The following is an 18,348-nucleotide window of genomic DNA, read 5'->3' as shown; positions in this document are numbered from 1 at the left end:
GTTGCTGTGGATGTGAATAGAAATTATGTGTTCCTCCATTCACATATGATCCTGTGTGAGAAGCAAACATACTGTACTCAATACATGGTATATATGCTCCTTGGATAATGTCTCCTAAATGCTTAGGACTATTACTGCCCTCCTAAGAATAAAACTCTGATCTTGGACTATACGGCCCTACATGGTCTAACCTCCTTGCCTCTGGCTCTCCTCTGCTTGCTTCTTACTCTCCACACTTTCGATTCATGTATCTAGACCCTTTTTCTTTCTTGAATGTGATAAGGCCATTCCTGACTAAGGATTTGCACTGGTTGGTCCCCAGCAAATTTCTTTACCTATCTTCTCTTGGCTAACGCCTACTAGACCTTAGATCTCAATTCAAATTCTTCTTCCTTAAAGTTGCTCTGGCCTCTCAAATTAAAGGAGGCCTCCTATTAATTTCTTTTATGGCATTTACCACAGTCATTAGCAAATTTATTTACGTGCTTGCCTGTCTCTTCATTTGTTTAGTCCATTATATCTAAATAGAAAGAAGGCAGGACACCTCTTTTAGTTATATTCCACGCGGCTAGGTCAATGCTTATTCGGTGTTCAGTATCAGTTTGCTGAATGAATTAAGCAGAGAACCGTACACAAGTTCACCATCACTTGCTTGGCTCAGCCCCGTCGACGGTTTCCTGGCCTCAGAACATTACCCTCGGCTCTGCTTCAAGGGTGATCTTTCCAAAGCAAGCACTGTACATCCCTCCCCTGCTTATTACCTTGTCCTTGGAGCATCTCGGTGCGTAGGCACCAGTTGCTTCTCTTTCGACGCGTCTTGCAAGACTTCACGCTTCCGGGTGCTCCCAGGTTACAGAAGGGCAGGTGGGGCTGACGGGACTACAATTCCCACAATGCCCCGCGATGCTACGTCACATTATTGGCTGAACCTCTGGAGTTGTCCTACAACACGTAGTTCTGTTGGCTTGTGCCAAGAGCAGCCCAGGACCGGAAGGCAGGCATCCGCCCGGTTTCAGAGGAGCCGGCTTGTGTTCCCGAGTGCTTTCTGGTCTGCAATGGGGGGCACAGAAAGCAGCGAGGGTCGCAGGGTGTCCTCCGGCATGGACGAGGAAGAGCGGGTCCGGGTGCTGCAGGGCATCCGGGTGAGCTGGCTGCCGGCGGGTGTGACGAGCGAGCGCGGCAGGGACACGACGGGTGTGGAGGGCGCCGAGGGTGTGGAGGTGGGGGCAGGCTTAGGGGAGGTGCCGGCCGGTAACGGGTGGGCACGCCTCGCTCTTGGAATGCTGCCTATTCCTAGGTGGAGAGTATTTCTCCTCCCAGTAAATGAGGGAGGTGTGGCTCGGGAAATGCCCTGGGTAGCCTGTGCAGCGAGTGGCCGCTTCAGGCTTCACCACTATGGTGGCATCGGGGGAGAAAGAGTGGAGAGCGAGAGAGGTGATGAGGCCACGTTCCAGCTCCAGTTGACGTAATTGTTACAGACCTGAATTTGTTTTACTGCGCGCCAATTGCGTGCGTCTTGTTATGTATACATGAGATCCTTCTAATACTGGACAATTCTAACAGCCTCTTTACTAGGGGTTCTTGGCTTCTTAACACTGCAGCCAATGGAGCACTTTAAAAGTAATGATTCAAATCATACACTTCTCCTTGGTTAAAGTTCTAAGCAAGGGTTTTAATGAATGCATAGAGTTTTTAAAATGAAAAGGAATGACCCCTCCTTGTTTCACAAAACTGTGCTGCTGGCATCTCTGATCACATCTTATGTTAGTTCCCAAACCTCCCACACCGCATCTATTCACTAGCCTCAGGACCTTCTTGTCCCAGCAAGATGTCAGCTTGCTTCAAGCACAGGACCTTTGCAGTAGCTGTTTTCTCTCCCCCAGCTTTAAAAAAAATTTTTTTTGCATAATTTAGTAATTTGTTTTCAGCTAATAAGTTCCTAAAATTATATAATGTTCTCTGATGCTGTTGTAATAATAATTGTATATTAGCAAATGCCTAAATGTTTTACTGATTGAATTTCATAACGGTATTGAATAATAAAAACATTCATTTCAATTTCTTCATTTGAAACAACAATGTAAAACACTAATCCATTATTCCATCTTGCTGAGAAAACGGGAGGTTTTAATATGCTAAATCTAGATTTTGATCATTTTGAAATGAGTCTTTGGTTTTTCCTATTTCCCTGCAAAACAATAATAATTTTTAGTACAGTCATATAGCAACCATAAGTCAGTTGACTGCTGAAGGTCTTTTTCAAATTTTGTCCTTTTTATCTTTTTTCTGAAACTGGTTTCTGGTGGTTCTGTCAATGCCAAAGGTTCTCATATGATGATTGCAGGGTAATGTTTGCCTAATATTTCACCTTCCACTTGTTCTACCTTACTTAGATCTACAGGGATGTATGCAAAAGCCAGACTCTTCTGGATGTTATAACTGGGTGTTGCCAACCACCTTGCCATCATACCAGATGCTTTCCTTTTCCCCAGATCAACATTGTCTGTTGCCAAGGTGAGACAGACTAGTCTCTGTTTCAGCCCCTTGGCTTTAATCTGTTTCAGTGCTTGCTTTCCTATGAAATCTGCTGGCCGAATCACAATTCTGTTTAACACTTCCTTTCCAGGCCTTATCTACCACCCTCCCGCTCTCCCACTCCTCACCCCAGGTTTTCTTATATCTGGCTCTTATCATTCTTGTTGAAGTTAAAATGTAATATTTGAGTATCCTTCTGTGACCACTTAAAGTACCTTCCCACCTACATTGTCACACATCTGTATTTTTTTATAATGCTTATTACCATTTGAAACTTATATTAATAATTTCCTTATTTTTTGTGTTTCCCAGTACAGTGTAAGGCTACCGCTCTTGTCTGATTGAAGCCTGTATCCTCCGAACCTAGAATAATAAAAGCAGCTCATAGTTGAATGCCTAGTAGGGGCATGGAATACCTTTTATAGGTTACTTCTCATTTAATTTTCAACAGCTTGGTGAGAGATGTAGAATTCTGTTTGCCTGTTTTATAGGCTAAAGATGATTGAGGCACTGAGAGATGAAGTAACTTATCCAGGGTCACCTAGGTGACATGTGGTAGAACTGGGATTGGAGTAGGCAACTCAGGCCTGCTCATTGAATGCTATACTTCCTCTTACATCTCTGTTTGGCAGGTAGTGGTGCTTTGTAAATGCTGAGTGATTAAATGACTGAATCCATTGAGACAGGGACCTAGTTTAAATGGAATGCACAGAACTGGGTGTAGGTGAATTAGTTAATTAGGGAGGTGGCTCAGAAAACGACATTAGGAGGCCTAAGTTCTGGATAGATGCCCATGAGCTATGTGATCTTGGGTGAACAACTTATGTTTTGAGTCTCAGTCACCATATTTAAAAAAAAAATAGGGGGGAAGGTGTGATAGTCCTAGGTGCTGCCTATGATAAGATGAAGATATGTGTTGAAGTGTTTAGAGGCAGTACAGAGTGTTTTTTAAACAGAGTGGGGGCCTCTGACTCTGTGTGGCATAGTACTTAGTACATTTGGTGCCTGCTGAGTGTTATGTAATCTTGACCTGATGGATGGCAATGATAAAATGAGGAGAAGACAGCTGGTGTTCGAAGGTTGAGAGGCAGGAGCCTGAAGTCAAATTTAGATACCCTTGCTTCTGTTTGTGTGCCCTCCCACCTTATCACCTGGTATCCTGCTTTTGGGAATGTTGGAAAGTAGGTCAGTGGGAGTCCCTTGTGAAGTGATTTCCTTTAAGTTACCAGAAGAACATCATATTTTTTGGTTATAATATCAGACAGGTCCATCTTATTTTTAGTTTTCTTAACAGTTCTGCAAAGTATACATTTTCTTTAAAGATGGAGAATCAGGCTTAGAAAGATTAAGGAATTTGCCTAAGATGTTACCTGGGAAACTTCTGGGACTTTAATCCAGATCTTTTCATTGCAAAAAGCAGAGTTTTCTCACTACTATAGCTTCCTCCCCACCACTTACATGCAAGACAGCAAGAAAATTTTGTGACAGATCTTCCACCTGACAGGGTGCTGGTGTCTCACTTAGTTCTACCAGAGGCTGTTAAAGTGAGAGGGAGCTTGGTGACTGGTTGACTGCTGGGCAAACTCATTAGACAGAAAAAACGACTTGTCCTGAAGCACACTTGTCCCCATGCTATGACAGTCCCTTCTTTCCTCTCTCCTTTCTTTGGAGATCAGAGAAAAGGAGGTGACAGCAATGAACTGTTTTGGTTTAGTGACTTTTTTGTTTGCAAAATTACTTGAGGTTTGGGGAGTCCACTGTGTCTTTAGGCAGGCAAGTAAAAATCAGTAGAAAAGATCATTGGATGAACAAAATAAGTGAATTTTTTAAATTTATTTTTTATTTTATAATCATATAGTGAACTCTGTAGTCCAGCTGGACTTGGAAGGGGTTAGGAAAATAGGGAACCTAGTGAAGTGTGGTCAGAGCATGAAGAATGTAGAACATTCCAAGCAGATGGGGGTGAAGGGGTGCTCTCCTGAGGTACAGAAGGAATGGTCTGGTGGTTAAGATTAAACACAAGTCAAATTTATTAGAGTTGTTAATAGTCAGCAATAGTGATCTTCTTGCTGATCTTGCCATGCCTGGACCCAAAGCACTCCATAGCTACCACAACATCCATGTGTCTTTCACCTGTCTGAAGAGTACATGCTTATCATTCTTGTTGAAGTTAAAATGTAATATTTGAGTATCCTTCTACCTTCCCATCTACAAAAGCATAGAACCACTCAGTCTCGGCAGTATATATGAAAAACTGGGAACCATGTGTTCTTGGCCCAGCATTTGCCATGGACAAGATGCCAGGACCCATATGCTTCTGGATGAAATTCTTATCATCAAATTTCTCCCCATAAATGAACTTGCTACCTGTGCCATTATGGCATGTGAAGTCACCACCCTGGCACATAAATCCTGGAATAATTCTGTGAAAGCAGGCACCTTTAAAACCAAATCCTTTCTCTAGTGCTCAGAGCATGAAAGTTTTCTGCTGTCTTTGGAACTTTGCAAATAGCTCCAAGGAGACAGCAGTTCAAGGGCTCGCGTTTGGCAGCGATGACAAAGAACGCAGTGGGGTGCTCATGGCTGGGTGTAGGATCTCTGGGGTGGCATTTGCAAGGTGGCCAAGAAGTTAATTTAAAAGAAGGTAGATGTCAAAAGGAATATCTGCCCCAGCTTCTTTAGACCACTTGTCTGAAGGTCACTTGTGTTTTAATCTCCAAGGTGTGGTTCTAGAAAGTGTCCAGTTCCCTTAAAATTAAATGCTAGAGCCTTGTCCCTTAAAATTAAATGCTAGAGTCTTGCTAGTTTGCATACTTATTGGCTTAAATTGACATACTGGGTTCAAGCCCCATTTTCTTGGAATGCAAAAGAAATTTAATTAATACAAAATGCTGCAATTCAACTTCAGTTGTCAAGGCAAGCTTGTGGCCAAAAAGTTCATTTGCTTTTTTCCCCATAAAATGGGTCTAGTAGTGCTTAGTTGTCTTTAATGTCAAAACAGTTTTGTTAGGTTGTGTTTTGACAGCTGTCATATCAGTGTGCCTTTAAAAAAAACTTTACAAATTGTTGAATTTTTATATAACCATTTTAATATTGAAGATGGAAGAAAGTATACAACATTTTCAGCATACTATGCCTTATTATATCAAGATAGGTAAAAACGCAACTGAAACTCAAAAGAAGATTTGTGCAGTGTATGGAGAAGGTGCTGTGACTGATTGAATGTATCAAAAGTGGCTTGTGAAGTTTTGTGCTGGAGATTTCTCATTGGATGATGCTCCATAGTTGGGTATACCAGTTGAAATTGATAACGATTAAATCGAGACGTTAATTGAGAACAATCGACATTACACCATGTATGAGATAGCTGACATACTCAAAATAACCAAATTAAGCATTGAAAATCATTTGCACCAGCTTGGTTATGTTTGGATTCCACATAAATTAAGTGAAAAAAAATCTCCTTGACTGTATTTAAAACAAATTATGGCAGGCAATGAAAAGTGGATATTTTATAATAATGTGGAGTGCAGGAGAGCATGGGGCAAGTGAAATTAACCACCGCCAACCACACCAAAGGCCAGTCTTCATTCAAAGCTGGTGGTGTGTATATGGTATGATTGGAAAGGAGTCCTTTATTATGAGCTCCTTCTGGAAGACCAAACAGTTCCAAGTACTGCTCCTAGTTAGACCAACGGAAAGTATCACTGAACGAAAATTGTGCAGAATTAGTCAACAGAAAATGCCTAATCCATCAGGTAATGCAAGACCTCATGTTTCTTTGATGACTACGCAAAAACTGTTAAATTTTGGCTGGGAAGTTCTGATTCATCTGCCATATTCACCAAACATTGCACTTTGGATTTCCATTTATTTTAGTCTTTACAAAATTCTCTTAGTGGAAAATATTTCAATTCCCTGAAAGACTGCAAAAGGCACCTGTAACAGTTCTTTGCTCAAAAAGATAAAAAGTTTTGGGAAGATGGAATTATGAAGCTGCCTGTAAGATGGCAGAAGGTAGTAAAACAAACTGGTGAATATGTTGTTCAATAAAGTATTGGTGAAAATGAAAAATGTGTCTTTTATTTTTCCTTAAAAACTGACTGAATGTTTTGGCCAACCCAATACATGAAGACTTCATTTCAACAAGGATGTTTAACCTCATCCTTCAATAAGAGGAGAAGACATACATATGGCAGTAATGTCCTGTTAATGTCTGTTTTGCCTTTTCTGTGCCCCATGTAAGCAGCCATCTTTGATGATTCAACTGAAATTGGTTGCTCCTAAACATCCAGACTCCTCGCTGTCTTCAGTGTTTTCTCTAGTATTTACCCAGCCTGCTCCTTCAGATGTGTTCCCATGCTCATTACACCCTCCTGGCTTACATCATCTTTACCATCATTTCATTGGTCCTGTGAAGTGAGTTTGTACCACTGCTGAAAGGAAGATAATGGAGGATGTAGTAAGACACACAAGGAACAGTTCCCAGGGGGGCCACGTGCTGAGCACTCTGTCCATAGCTACCATTTATCCATTACCACGATAAAATGCTTACTGTGAACGTGTTACTTGCCAGGCGCAGGACCTGGGCTTGCAGAGACAATAAGGACAAAGTATAAGGCCCCTGCCTTCATGGAGACCTTAGCCCAGTAGAGAGGATTGAAAGAAAGGAAGAAAAAAAGAGACAAAGGAATAGAAGAACTGCAAGTTCTAAGAAGAAAACAAAGAATGAAAGGAGTAATGGGGTCAGCTGCTTGAGGTGGAATAGTCAGCTAATGCTGTTCTGAGGAGGTGACTTTGAAGATGTACCCAAGCCAGCCAGAAGAAGTGTACGTATTTACTCATTGCTGAGTGTTTTAAGAGCACTATCTCAGATATTCCCTCGTGCGGACCTTGTGAGATACTGTCATCTCCCATCTCAGAGGTGAGGAAACAGGTTCATGGAGGTGAAGTAACCCGAGGTCACAGTGAGTGAGTGTTAGAGCTGGAAGTTCAGACATTCCAATTCTGTAACTTATGTGCATGGCAACTACATGGGCTGGGATGTTGGAGAAAGTTGGCCAGGTGAGGAGGCCAGACAGGTAATGGGTACTGAATGCCAGAGAGGGCTGTATACATGTTGCCCTGGACACAGTAGAGCAGCTCTCTAATCAGGAGTGGAGCTTTGCAAAGATTGAATTCTGATGATGAAAAGATTTTATTTATTTTTTGAGAGACAGGAAGGGAGGGAGAAAGAGAGGCAGAAAAACATCTGTTGGTTGTCTCTTGCCCACCCCTAACTGGGGACCTGGCCTGCAGCCCAGGCATGTGCCCTGACTGGGAATTGAACAAGTGACCTTTAACTTTGCAGGATGACACCCAGCCTACTGAGCCAGGTCAGTCAGGGCAGTGGTGTTTCTTTTTTCCTTTCCTTTCCTTTCCTTTCCTTTCTTTACTTTTCCTTTTCCTTTTCCTTTTCCTTTTCCTTTTCCTTTTCCTTTTCCTTTTCCTTTTCCTTTCCTTTCCTTTCCTTTCCTCTCCCTCTCCTTCCCCTTCCCCTTCCCCTTCCCCTTCCCTTCCCTTCCTTCCCTTCCCTTCCCTTCCCTTCCTTTCCCTTCCCTTCCCTTCCCTTCCCTTCCCTTCCTTCTTAGGAAAACAGCTTTATAGAGTTGAATTTTACATATAAAATTCACCAATTTCAATGATTTTCTAAGCAAATTTACAAAGTTGAGCAACCATCATCAGAGTCATATTCTAGAACATTCTCAATACCTAAAAATATCCATTATGCGTATTTGCAGTTACTTCCCACTTCCACTTCCAGCCTCAGGTCACTGCTAATCCTTCTGCCTCCATACATTTACCTTTTCTGGATATTTCATGAAAATGCACCATACATCTTTCCATCAGACTTTAACTTAGCCCAGTGTTTTTGGTGTTGGTTTATTGATATTGTAGCATGTATCAGTAGCTCCTTTTTATTGCTGAATAGTTTCTCACTCTATGGCAGTACTGCATTTTGTTTATCCAGTTACCAGTTGATGCACATTTGAATTGTTTCTAGTTTTTGACTATTGTGAATATTGCTGCTTTGGACATTTATGTAAAATTTTTTTGGTGGACATATGTTTTCATTTCTCTTGGGTAGATACCTTAGAGTAGAATTGTTGGGTCATTCTGTTTATGAATTTAGTGAGTTATTAGGTTTAACTTATTAAGAAACTGTCAAACTCTTTTCTAAAGTGGCTATACCATTTTACATCATTCCCATCAGCAATATATGAGGGTTCCAATTTCTTCATATTCTCAGCAGAACTGGTTAGTGTTTGTCTTTTTAATTATATCTATTTTGGTGGATCTGAAATGGTATCCTGTTGTGGTTTAAATTTGCATGTCTGTAATAACTAATCATGTTGAGTGTTTTTTCATGTGCTTATTTGCCATCTTTGTATTCTCTCTGGTGAAGTGTGTATTCAAGTTTTCTGCCCACTTTCAGTTGGGTTGTTTGTCTTTTTATTATTGAGTTATAGAATTTCTTTATGCTGGATACCAGTCCTTTATCATATTATGATTTGCAAATATTTTCTTCCAATATGTGACCTGTCTTTTCATTTTCTTAATGGTGCCTTTGAAGTGCAAAACATTTGTAATTTTGATGGTTTAACTTATCAAATTGTTTTTTTTAAATTGATTGTGCTTTTAGTATCATGTCTTGTAAATCTTTGCCTATTCTAAGGTTATGGAAACTTTCTCCTTTTTTTTATCCCCAAAGTTTTGTAGTCCTGGCTTTTATATGTAGGTATATAATCCATTTTGAATTAATTTTTGTATATGTTGTGAGGTAAAGTTCTAAATTAGAGTTTCACGAAATTTTTTTTTAAATGACCAAATAAATACTTTGGCTTTGTCACTAGACAAAGTCACTAGAGAGTCTTTGTTATTACTATTCATCTCTGCCATTGTAGGGTGAAAACAGCCATAGGCAATATGTAAATGAATGCGTGTGGCTAGGTTTCATTCAAACTTTATTTATAAAATCAAGTGTTTGGTTGGATTTGGCCCTAGCACTAAAGTTGAACCCTCTTCTAAATCCATCTTTTTTGCATGAGATGTCTAATTTTTTCAAACTCCATTTGTTCAAAAGGCTATTTATTGTCCATTGAATTACATAGGGACTTTTGTGAACATCAGTTGACCATAAACATCGGGACTCTAGATTCTGTTGAGAGTTCCATTGATACATGTGCTATACACTACTGTGATTATTGTGGCCTTGTAGCAAGTTTCAAAATTGGGAAATATAAGGCCTCAAATTATTTTTTTTCCAAGTTTGTATTGGCTGTTCCGAGTCCTTTGCACTTCCTTATACATTTCAGGATCAGTTTGTCAACTCCTGTAAATGCCTATTGGGATTTTGATGGAGGTTGATATTGAATCTATAGACTACTTTGGGAGACTTACCGTTTTGACAATAGCTGGTCCTTCAGTTAGTGAATATGAAATCTTACTTCATTTATTCGAACCTTTAAAAACTTTTCTCAGCACTGTTTTATACTTCCAGTATATGAGTCTTGCACTTCTTTAAATTTATTCCTAAGTATTTTATTTCTTTTGTTGCTATTATAAATGGAATTGCTTTCTTAATTTCATTTTTGAATTCTTTATTGTTAGTACGCAGAAATACAATTGACTTTTGTATATTGATCTTGTATTCAGCAACCTTGCTGAACTCATTTACTTTAGTAGGTTTTTTTTTTTTAATTCCTTAGGGTTTTATATAGGTAGGATCATGCTCTCTCCAAATAAAGACAGTTTTCCTTCTTTCTTTCTAATTTGGATACTCCCAATTTCTTTCTTGCCTTATTCTACTGGCTAGAACCTCCAGTACAATATTGAATAGAAGTGCTGAAAGTGAATGTCTTTGCTTTGCTCCTCTACTTAGGGAGAAAACATTCAGTTTTCCACCATTAAGAATGTTAGCTGTAGGGTTTTTCAAAGATTGATGATTTTATCTTTTAGGCCTGGATGCCTGTATGTAGACTTTCAGTGTTCTTCATTTATCTGGCTCAAGGGTTGCCAGATTCACTGGGTATGGGGAGGACAGTAGATGCTGGCTACACAACCATGCTGTACTTTAGGGGCAGACTTAGCAACTTTCAAGAATTTATTTGAACATCCTTTACATAATAGCCAGGCCCAACTCCTACTGCTTCATCTATAAAATAGGAATGCACCTAGCCTGGGGGCTGGCATATGGGCCTGTCCAGAGAATATTAGGTAGTGGTTGTTTTAATCATTATCTTTACATAGGAACCCATGTCATCACTCTAGGATTGAGTGCCTCTGCTACAGCTTTGAGCTGTCTGTGTTGTTCCCTTCTGGAATTTGGGAACATCACATCTTCTCTGGTCTCCTCTTCAGCACTTTGATGCCAGGGGATTCTCTCTTTCTTTCTCTACATATATCCTCTTGCAGTTTCCTGTGTAATCTGTCTATTTGCCTGTGATGCTGGATGGGTTTAGAGCCTGCACACACACAAGAACGGTTCTTGGCTCAATATTGACAGGCTTGGGTCTTGCTGTTATCTTTCCCTCATTTAGACCTTTAAGACGTTTTCTTCTTGCAAGATGCATCTCATTTTTAAAGCCACCTGTTTACAATATCTCATGAATCCTTTCAGGCTTTTTTAGGCCTCCATATGAAAGCATACTCTTTCTCTTTTTATAGTACACATGAGCTTATACTATATGTTCCACTTTGTAAATTGCTTCTTTTACTTGCCCTGTGCACTGGTCAGCTGCCAGATCTTCAGTCATTTCACTTCCTTGGTGTCTCTTGCATCCATTCATTCCCCTTAGTCCAGCAATTACATTTCAGTCCTCTCACTTCTGATGTGCACTGTTGTGACAGACTATTCTGTGTAAGATGACAACCTGACTGAGCTCCTGTTCAGAAACTATTGGAAGCTCCCAGTTGACTGCAGAATAAATTGGAGCCTCCTTACCACGTCATTCAAGGCCTTCACTGAGGGGAACCCACCAGCCCTCCACATCTGGTTTTCTTCACAGACTTATGCTGTGTCAGGCTGCACCTCAGACTTCTCTGAGTGCTTTCTCTCTGCCTTTGCTCCTGTTGTTCTACTTTACTCTCACCCCTTCTCTGCAGTCATCTCTTTAGGCCCAACTCAGGCCATCTCCCTTCCAGCTGGAACTTACGTTTCTTTTACTAGCACCTTAGGTGAACTTCTCATACCTGACAGCTTAGTGTTTGTCTTGCCCACCCTCTTGGACCATAAGCTCTTTGAATGTAAAAATCTTGGCTGTTATATCTTTACATCCTCCATTGTACTAGTGTGTTGTGAACATGTGCCTTTAGTAGATATTTATTTAGTTCAGGTATTTAACAAATACTGAACACCTCTGGTGTGTTGTGCACTTTCTAGGCACTGAAGATACAGCAAGAACAAAACAGAATCCTTGCTCCTGTGGAGCTTATATTCTGGTAGGAGTAACAACAAGCAAGTTATCAAATGTGAGTTATGTCAGGTGGGCAGTAAGTGCTGTGAAACAAAATAAGGCAGAGGAAGGGAGAGAGAGAGGAATGGTAGGGTTGTGACTTAGACAGGGTGGTCAGGGAAATGCAGGAAGAGTTTTGTGTGTTTGAGCCTACTTGTGACTCAAGTGGGGTTCCCTGGCTTCTCTTAGCAATCCTAACTCCTTGGTGGCTTTAGCTTTTGCAGTCATTTTTCCATCCCGGGGCCCCTCCTACCTGTGAGTGCTGCTTCGCAAGTTCATCTCCCCTTTCTCTTGTCGTTGGGGTCAGCATCCTTTTGTCCCGCAGCAGACTGGACAGTGGTTAATGAGTCAGGCAGCCTGCCTTACACTCTGTGAGCTTCATAGCCTGGGTGAGTACTTTAGCCTTTCCATGCCTTGGTGTTCTAGTAGGAGGTGGGCATTGCATTGTGAGAATTAATGAGGTAGTCTGTGAGTGCTAGGTGCACTTAACTAGGGAATTAGTAAGTAGGCTGTTACAGCTTGTAGTTATTATGACTCTGACCTTCTCCATTATACTAGGTCAGGGGACACTGCTCACTCCTATCATGGTTCTTCCATTCAGTGCTGGATAATACCCACTTGCAATTTTTCTGGCAGCACTCTTCTCCCCTAGCCTTTTACTCATGGCTTGGCCACATGACTTACTGATAGATCTCTATGGTTTAATAAAGAAACTCTAACCCCCTCTTTGGAAACTTGCCTTTAAAGTCAGTGAGGAAAGGGTTCGGTTGCAGTCATGCAGTAGTGATCGTTAAGATGTGGCGTCTGGATTCTCAGTATATTTGTTAGGACAGAAGTGGTGAGGTCTCTACATGTGTGTGACTTCAACCGAGGCCTGACTTCGGCTGTTTGTGGCTGGCTGACTGGGGCCATGGCAGTCCTGGGCCATTGGACTGGAGAGGGGAAGGGAGAGAGTCCCTTTTTGGGTTCCATGTTGTCACTGGAGACATGGTGGTGGCAGGGAAAGGCCCTTCCTCTTAAAATCCCATGTTATTCTACGCTGAGGGCTGTAGGTCGGAGCCGGAGGGCACTTTAAAGACAATCTTCCCATCCTGACTGATGTGATTTGGGCATCATCCCACAGAGTGAAAGGTCGCAAGTTCAATTCCCAGTCAGGGCACATGCCTGGGTTGCAAGTTTGGTCCTGGGTCAGGGCGCATATGAGAGGCAACTGATCGATGTTTCTCTCTTGCATTGATGTGCCTGTCCCTTTCTTCTTCCCCTCCCCTCTCTCTAAAAATAAATAAATAAAATCTTTTATAAAACTCCATTCTTCCCAATTTTGAACAGATTCCACATGTAGAACACTTAGAACAGTGCTCAGTTTATAGTATGGAGTGACTGTTACCTATTGTTATTACAATAGCCCCCTTTATCCACAGATTTGCTTTCCACGGTTTGTTGCCTGTGATCAATCATTAAATTGACCACAGGCAAAATATTAAATTGAAAATTCAAGAATTAAACAATTTATGAGTTTTAAATTGCTGAGCGGTGTGATGCAGTCTTGCATTATCCCACCCAGGATTTTAATGATACCTTTTTCCAGTGTATCCACACTGTATGTAGAGAACAATAAGATAATTTGAGGGAGAGACTACATTCACCTAACTTTTATTAAAGCATATTTTATAATTTTATTATTAATTTTTTATTGTGCCTAATTTATAAATTAAATTTCATTGTAGGTATGTATGTGTAGGAAAAACCAGTATATACAGGGTTTGGTACTATCCATGGTTCAGGCACCCATTGGGGGTCTCGGAACATATCCCACATTGACTTCTGCACTATTGATTAGTTCATGTATTTTTACGTACCCAGTATGGATTATATTTAGTATTTGTGTAGTGCTTTGCGGTTTCACATAATAGCTAATACCAGTTTTTACTTTGTGCTAACTGCTTTGTGTTGATAACTTCATTTAATCCTCACAACAGCACTATAGTCTATACCATTAATTATTTTCCTTTCACAGATAAAGAAACTGACTTCGAGCAAGAATGTCCCTTGTTCAGGGTCATGCATGTAGTAAACAACTTGGTTGGGATTCAAACCCAGGTCTCTTTGACCACAAAGCACTTAATTCCTGAGCTGTATTACAGGGGTCCCCTTTCATAGGTAATAGAGGTGATGCTCAAAGAAGGTAAAGAATTGGGCGAAGACCACTCAGCTGAACAGAGGTAGCACTTCTTTTTTCTTGCACTGTTCTGGATTTGGCCCTCCATCTCCTGACCACATAGGACCATATCTGGTCAGCTATGACAGCACAGTGACCAGGGCCTCTGGCACCAAGTTCCCACACCCGTATGGCTCTGGAGGCCTCCATTCTGCTTCTCTTGGTACAAGGGAGCACTGCCTAGATGGTGTTTATTCTCGCATGACTACTGTGTGTGTATGTATATTTGTTTGTTAAGAAATATTACTGTATTTTGTAGCAACATTAAAATATATTACAAATCTTCCATTGCCAACAATAAGCCCGCCAGTGTTTTCCTTAACCCTTCACTCACCATGTAGTATGGTTCAGATGATACCACCCGGGCTGGGACTAGGAAATCAGAGCCTGTAATTCACCTGTGTAGAACCCCACACTATCTGCTCTTTACCGTTGGAACAGATGTGAGCTTTTAACTTTCATCTACCAGGGCATAGGATCTTGCCTTTCCTACCTCTGGCCTGATCATCTGGTCCTGTTCTTCTCATACACTGGCCTTTGGTCAGGCCCTTGGACATGCCAGCCTGAGTTCTTCTCAGAGACTTTATACTTACCCTCTCCTTTGCTTGAAAGTAGATAATTTTCTCCTGGATCTCAAGATGTAAATGTGGAGGCAGGAGTCTTAACATTTGGTGTCATCTCCTCTAAAAGGTCTTCCCTAATGCCTGTGGATTCCTGCACACATCCCATCACTGCAATAATGTATTTTTTTCTTTCCTAACTCTTATCACTAACATACATCACTGATTTTTAAAACATGTTTTAACATCTCCAAAATAGGGATGTCATAAAATAGGTGGAATGGTAATTTCATTGGTGTTTGTCTTCAGGTTATGTAAAAATAGTGGTATGATTTATAACTGTCTTAGATCGAATGAAAAAAGATTTGTAAAATGTTTCCTTGTTTATTGTCTCACCTCCCATTAGAATGTAAGCTCCATTAAAGCAGGGACCTTCTCTTTCAGTGCAGTTTCATTGCAGTTTCTTTCACCTATTTCTAGAACATTCCTGTCACCCAGTGGGTGCTTAATAAACAAATACTTGCTCAGGGTAAATGGGTTGGAGTTATGTTGTCCTTGGCCAGGCTGCGTCCTCTGGTTCCCAGGGCCTCCTTTCTATGTGGGGCAGTACCTGTTCTTCCTGATCACTTGACTCTTTACAGCATGACCATTCCCAAGTTGACTGCCTGTTTCCTGCATATCACACATAATGGATCAGCCACACCTACATTTAGGACCACTCAGTGCTCTCCTCCCTTCAGACACATGTCTCAGGGGACTGGTGCATCTCAAAGAGAATCCACTGGCAGCTGGGGGAAGGAGGCGAGCTGGTAAATGTTTAACAACCGGTGTTTCTCCCAAGAAAGGGCCCTGAATTCTGTGGCTTTGTAAGCTAAGTCTCTGATGTGATATGTATATATTTGATGTTTATGTTGTGCTATAGAGCAATTGTGTTTGACTTTAAAAAATGATCAGTTCTCAAAAAAAAAATATCTAAAACACAACAGTCTGTAGCTAATTTAAAGCTGGTCATGAAGTCAACCAGCTTGTAAAATTTCTGAAAATTTAAAAATTGGCTCTTGCAGTCCAAGTCCAGCACACTTTTGGGACACCTAAATCTTTTCCATGCAGATTCATTCTTGAGTGCTAGCTCCATGTCCTACCTGCCTGGAAAAACACCCCATCTCAGCCTGCTGTTGCCTCACACCCAATCAGGGGTCATACTTTGACTTTCTGTGTAGCTGATTTGAGCAAGAAATGGGCACTAAACTGTGCTGTAGAATTTACTCTTGACTTTATGAAAGTGACTCATTACAGGTTTTAGTTGCTACACTGTAAAAAGGAATGAATGAGCCAGTGAATTTTAAAGGCTCTTTCCCTTCAAATACATATAATCTGGGGTTTTATATCTGTAATCAAGCAAATTTTCTATCTTCTCAAATAGTTTCTCTTTTCTTGATTTGCCGTTTTCTGTCATTCTCACACAAGTTCTTCCACTCACTTAAGATGAAAACTCCTTTTTCTTTAATGCTGTGCTCTCCTTTGTCCCTCATCGCTGAAGTAGCACCAGTCAAAACCTGTTACTGCATGTCATTGCTGCTGCTGTAGGCCCTTGTTATTTCATGACTAAGGGCATGCTGCTTACTCCAGTGTGCTCTCTATTAACACTGCTGAGTCACCTTCCAAAACACCACCTTATGTTCTTTCCTGGCTCACAAACTTTCAGCAAGGCCCACAATTGTTGGAGCCCTCTGTCTAACTTTGAAGTTACTGTCAGTACCAGCTCTACCCAGGTCCACCTTCCCAATCCATACCTTTCAAAGTGAACTTAGGGCTGCAGGCACACTGGTCTCTGGCTGTCTGTCTCTCCACTGGGCTGGCACTGTGAAAGATGACCTCTTCTTCCCCTCCACACACTGTAGCTTCTCTTCTGTCCAAATCCTGCTGCTGCCCCCAGGAATGCACACAGATGTATACCTTCCTTAGGATGCTTTGCTTTTGCTGAGTGGCATCCTGTCTGGAGTGCTCATTTTTGTTTTTGGTTCTCTTTTTGTAATAGCTTTTATTAAGATGTGATTTATATACCATACAGTTCACCCATTTAAAGTATACAATTAACTGGTTTTCAGAACAGTCACAAATATGTGCAACTGTCATCACAATCATTTAAAAAACATTTTATTACCCCTCCACCCCCAGAAAAACCCTCTTACTCTTTAGTTATCAGTCCTCAGTCTCCCCATTCCCCCAAATCCAAGGCCACTGCGAATTACTTTTTTGTCTCTGAAGATTTGCTTATTCTGGACATTTCAAATAAGTGGAATCATGTAGTATGTGGCCTTTTATGTTCAGCTTATTTCACTTAGTATAATGGTTACAGGTTTATCTGTTTTGTAGCATGTGTCAGTACTTAATTCTTTTTTATGGATCATATGGTAACTAGTTTTAACTTTTGAGGAACTTCCAGAGTTTTCCACAGTGTCTGTATGATTTTATATTGTCATCAGCAATGTGTGGGGGTTTCTGATTTCTCTGCATCCTTGTCAACACTTGTTATTATCTGACTTTTTGATTATAGTCATCCTAGTGGGTGTGGAAGTGGTATTTATTTCATTGTAGTTTGAATTTGCATTTCTTTAATGACTAATGGTATTGAGCATCTTTTGTATATTTTCTTTGGAGAAATATTTATTCAGATCCTTTGTCCATTTTTAAATTGGGTTATTTTCTTTTTATTGTTGAGCTGTGGGAATTCTTTATGTATTCTAGATACATATCCCTTCTCAGATACATGGTTTGTGAATATTTTCTCCCACTCTGTTGGTTATCTTTTCATTTGATTTTGTCCTTTGGTATGCAGAACTTGAATTTTGTTGAAGTTCAGTATATCTATTTTTCTTTGATTGCTCCTGCTTTTGATGTCATATTTACAAATCCACTGCCAAAGCCAAGATCATAAAGATTTACTCCCAAAAAGAAGAAGAAGAGATTTACTCCTATATTCTCTTTTAAGAGTTTCATTGTTTTAGCTCCAACATTTAGGTCTCTGATCTATTTGTATATGGTATGAGGTAGGTGTTCAATTTCATTTTTTTTTTTTTGCATGTGTAAATCCAGTTATACCAGCACCATTTGTTGAAGAGACTATTCTTACCCTGTTAAATTATCTTGGCACCTCTGTCAGTCAGTTGACCGTAGATACATAGGTTTGTTTCTAGATTTCCCAATTTTCTTCCGCTGCTATACGTGCTTGGTTTTCTTTTCTCTTATCTTACTAATTAGCTATTTGATTTGCATCAATCCTAAATACAAGAGGGACTGAATTATTATTATTACTGTTATCTTAAGTTGCTAAAAAAGGGTTCAAGCTAAAAAATTAAAATGCAAAAGTGCCAAAAGTAAAAGTCCTCCTCCAGCTATTCCTGCACCCACTTGCTGGACTTTGTGTTTTTTATGTAGCCTTTTAGACTTTCATATCTCAACAGGTTCATATATGTGTTTATGCAAAATGTGAAAGTTCAAGTGCATTTTCACATTTGTGAATGTACACATGCATATATTG

General features: G+C 40.4%; 1 protein-coding gene across 1 annotated transcript in view; it reads left to right on the top strand.

Moving 5' to 3' along the window:
• The first annotated feature begins 797 nt into the window (after nt 1-797).
• The window catches only part of CHCHD6 (coiled-coil-helix-coiled-coil-helix domain containing 6), a 327,465-nt gene continuing 309,914 nt past the window's right edge, over nt 798-18,348 (top strand). The window contains exon 1 of the mRNA XM_054587294.1: nt 798-1,142. Within this exon, the coding sequence (XP_054443269.1) occupies nt 894-1,142 (249 nt within the window). The 5' untranslated portion in view covers nt 798-893. The remainder of the gene's footprint in view (nt 1,143-18,348) is intronic.

This window comes from Pteronotus mesoamericanus, unplaced genomic scaffold (assembly GCF_021234165.1).
Source record: "Pteronotus mesoamericanus isolate MK-2021 breed Mesoamerican mustached bat unplaced genomic scaffold, CSHL_Meso_final scaffold_118, whole genome shotgun sequence".
NCBI lineage: Eukaryota > Metazoa > Chordata > Mammalia > Chiroptera > Mormoopidae > Pteronotus > Pteronotus mesoamericanus.
The sequence above is the reverse complement of the archived record's forward strand: the minus strand, read 5'-3'. Positions and strand labels throughout refer to the sequence as shown.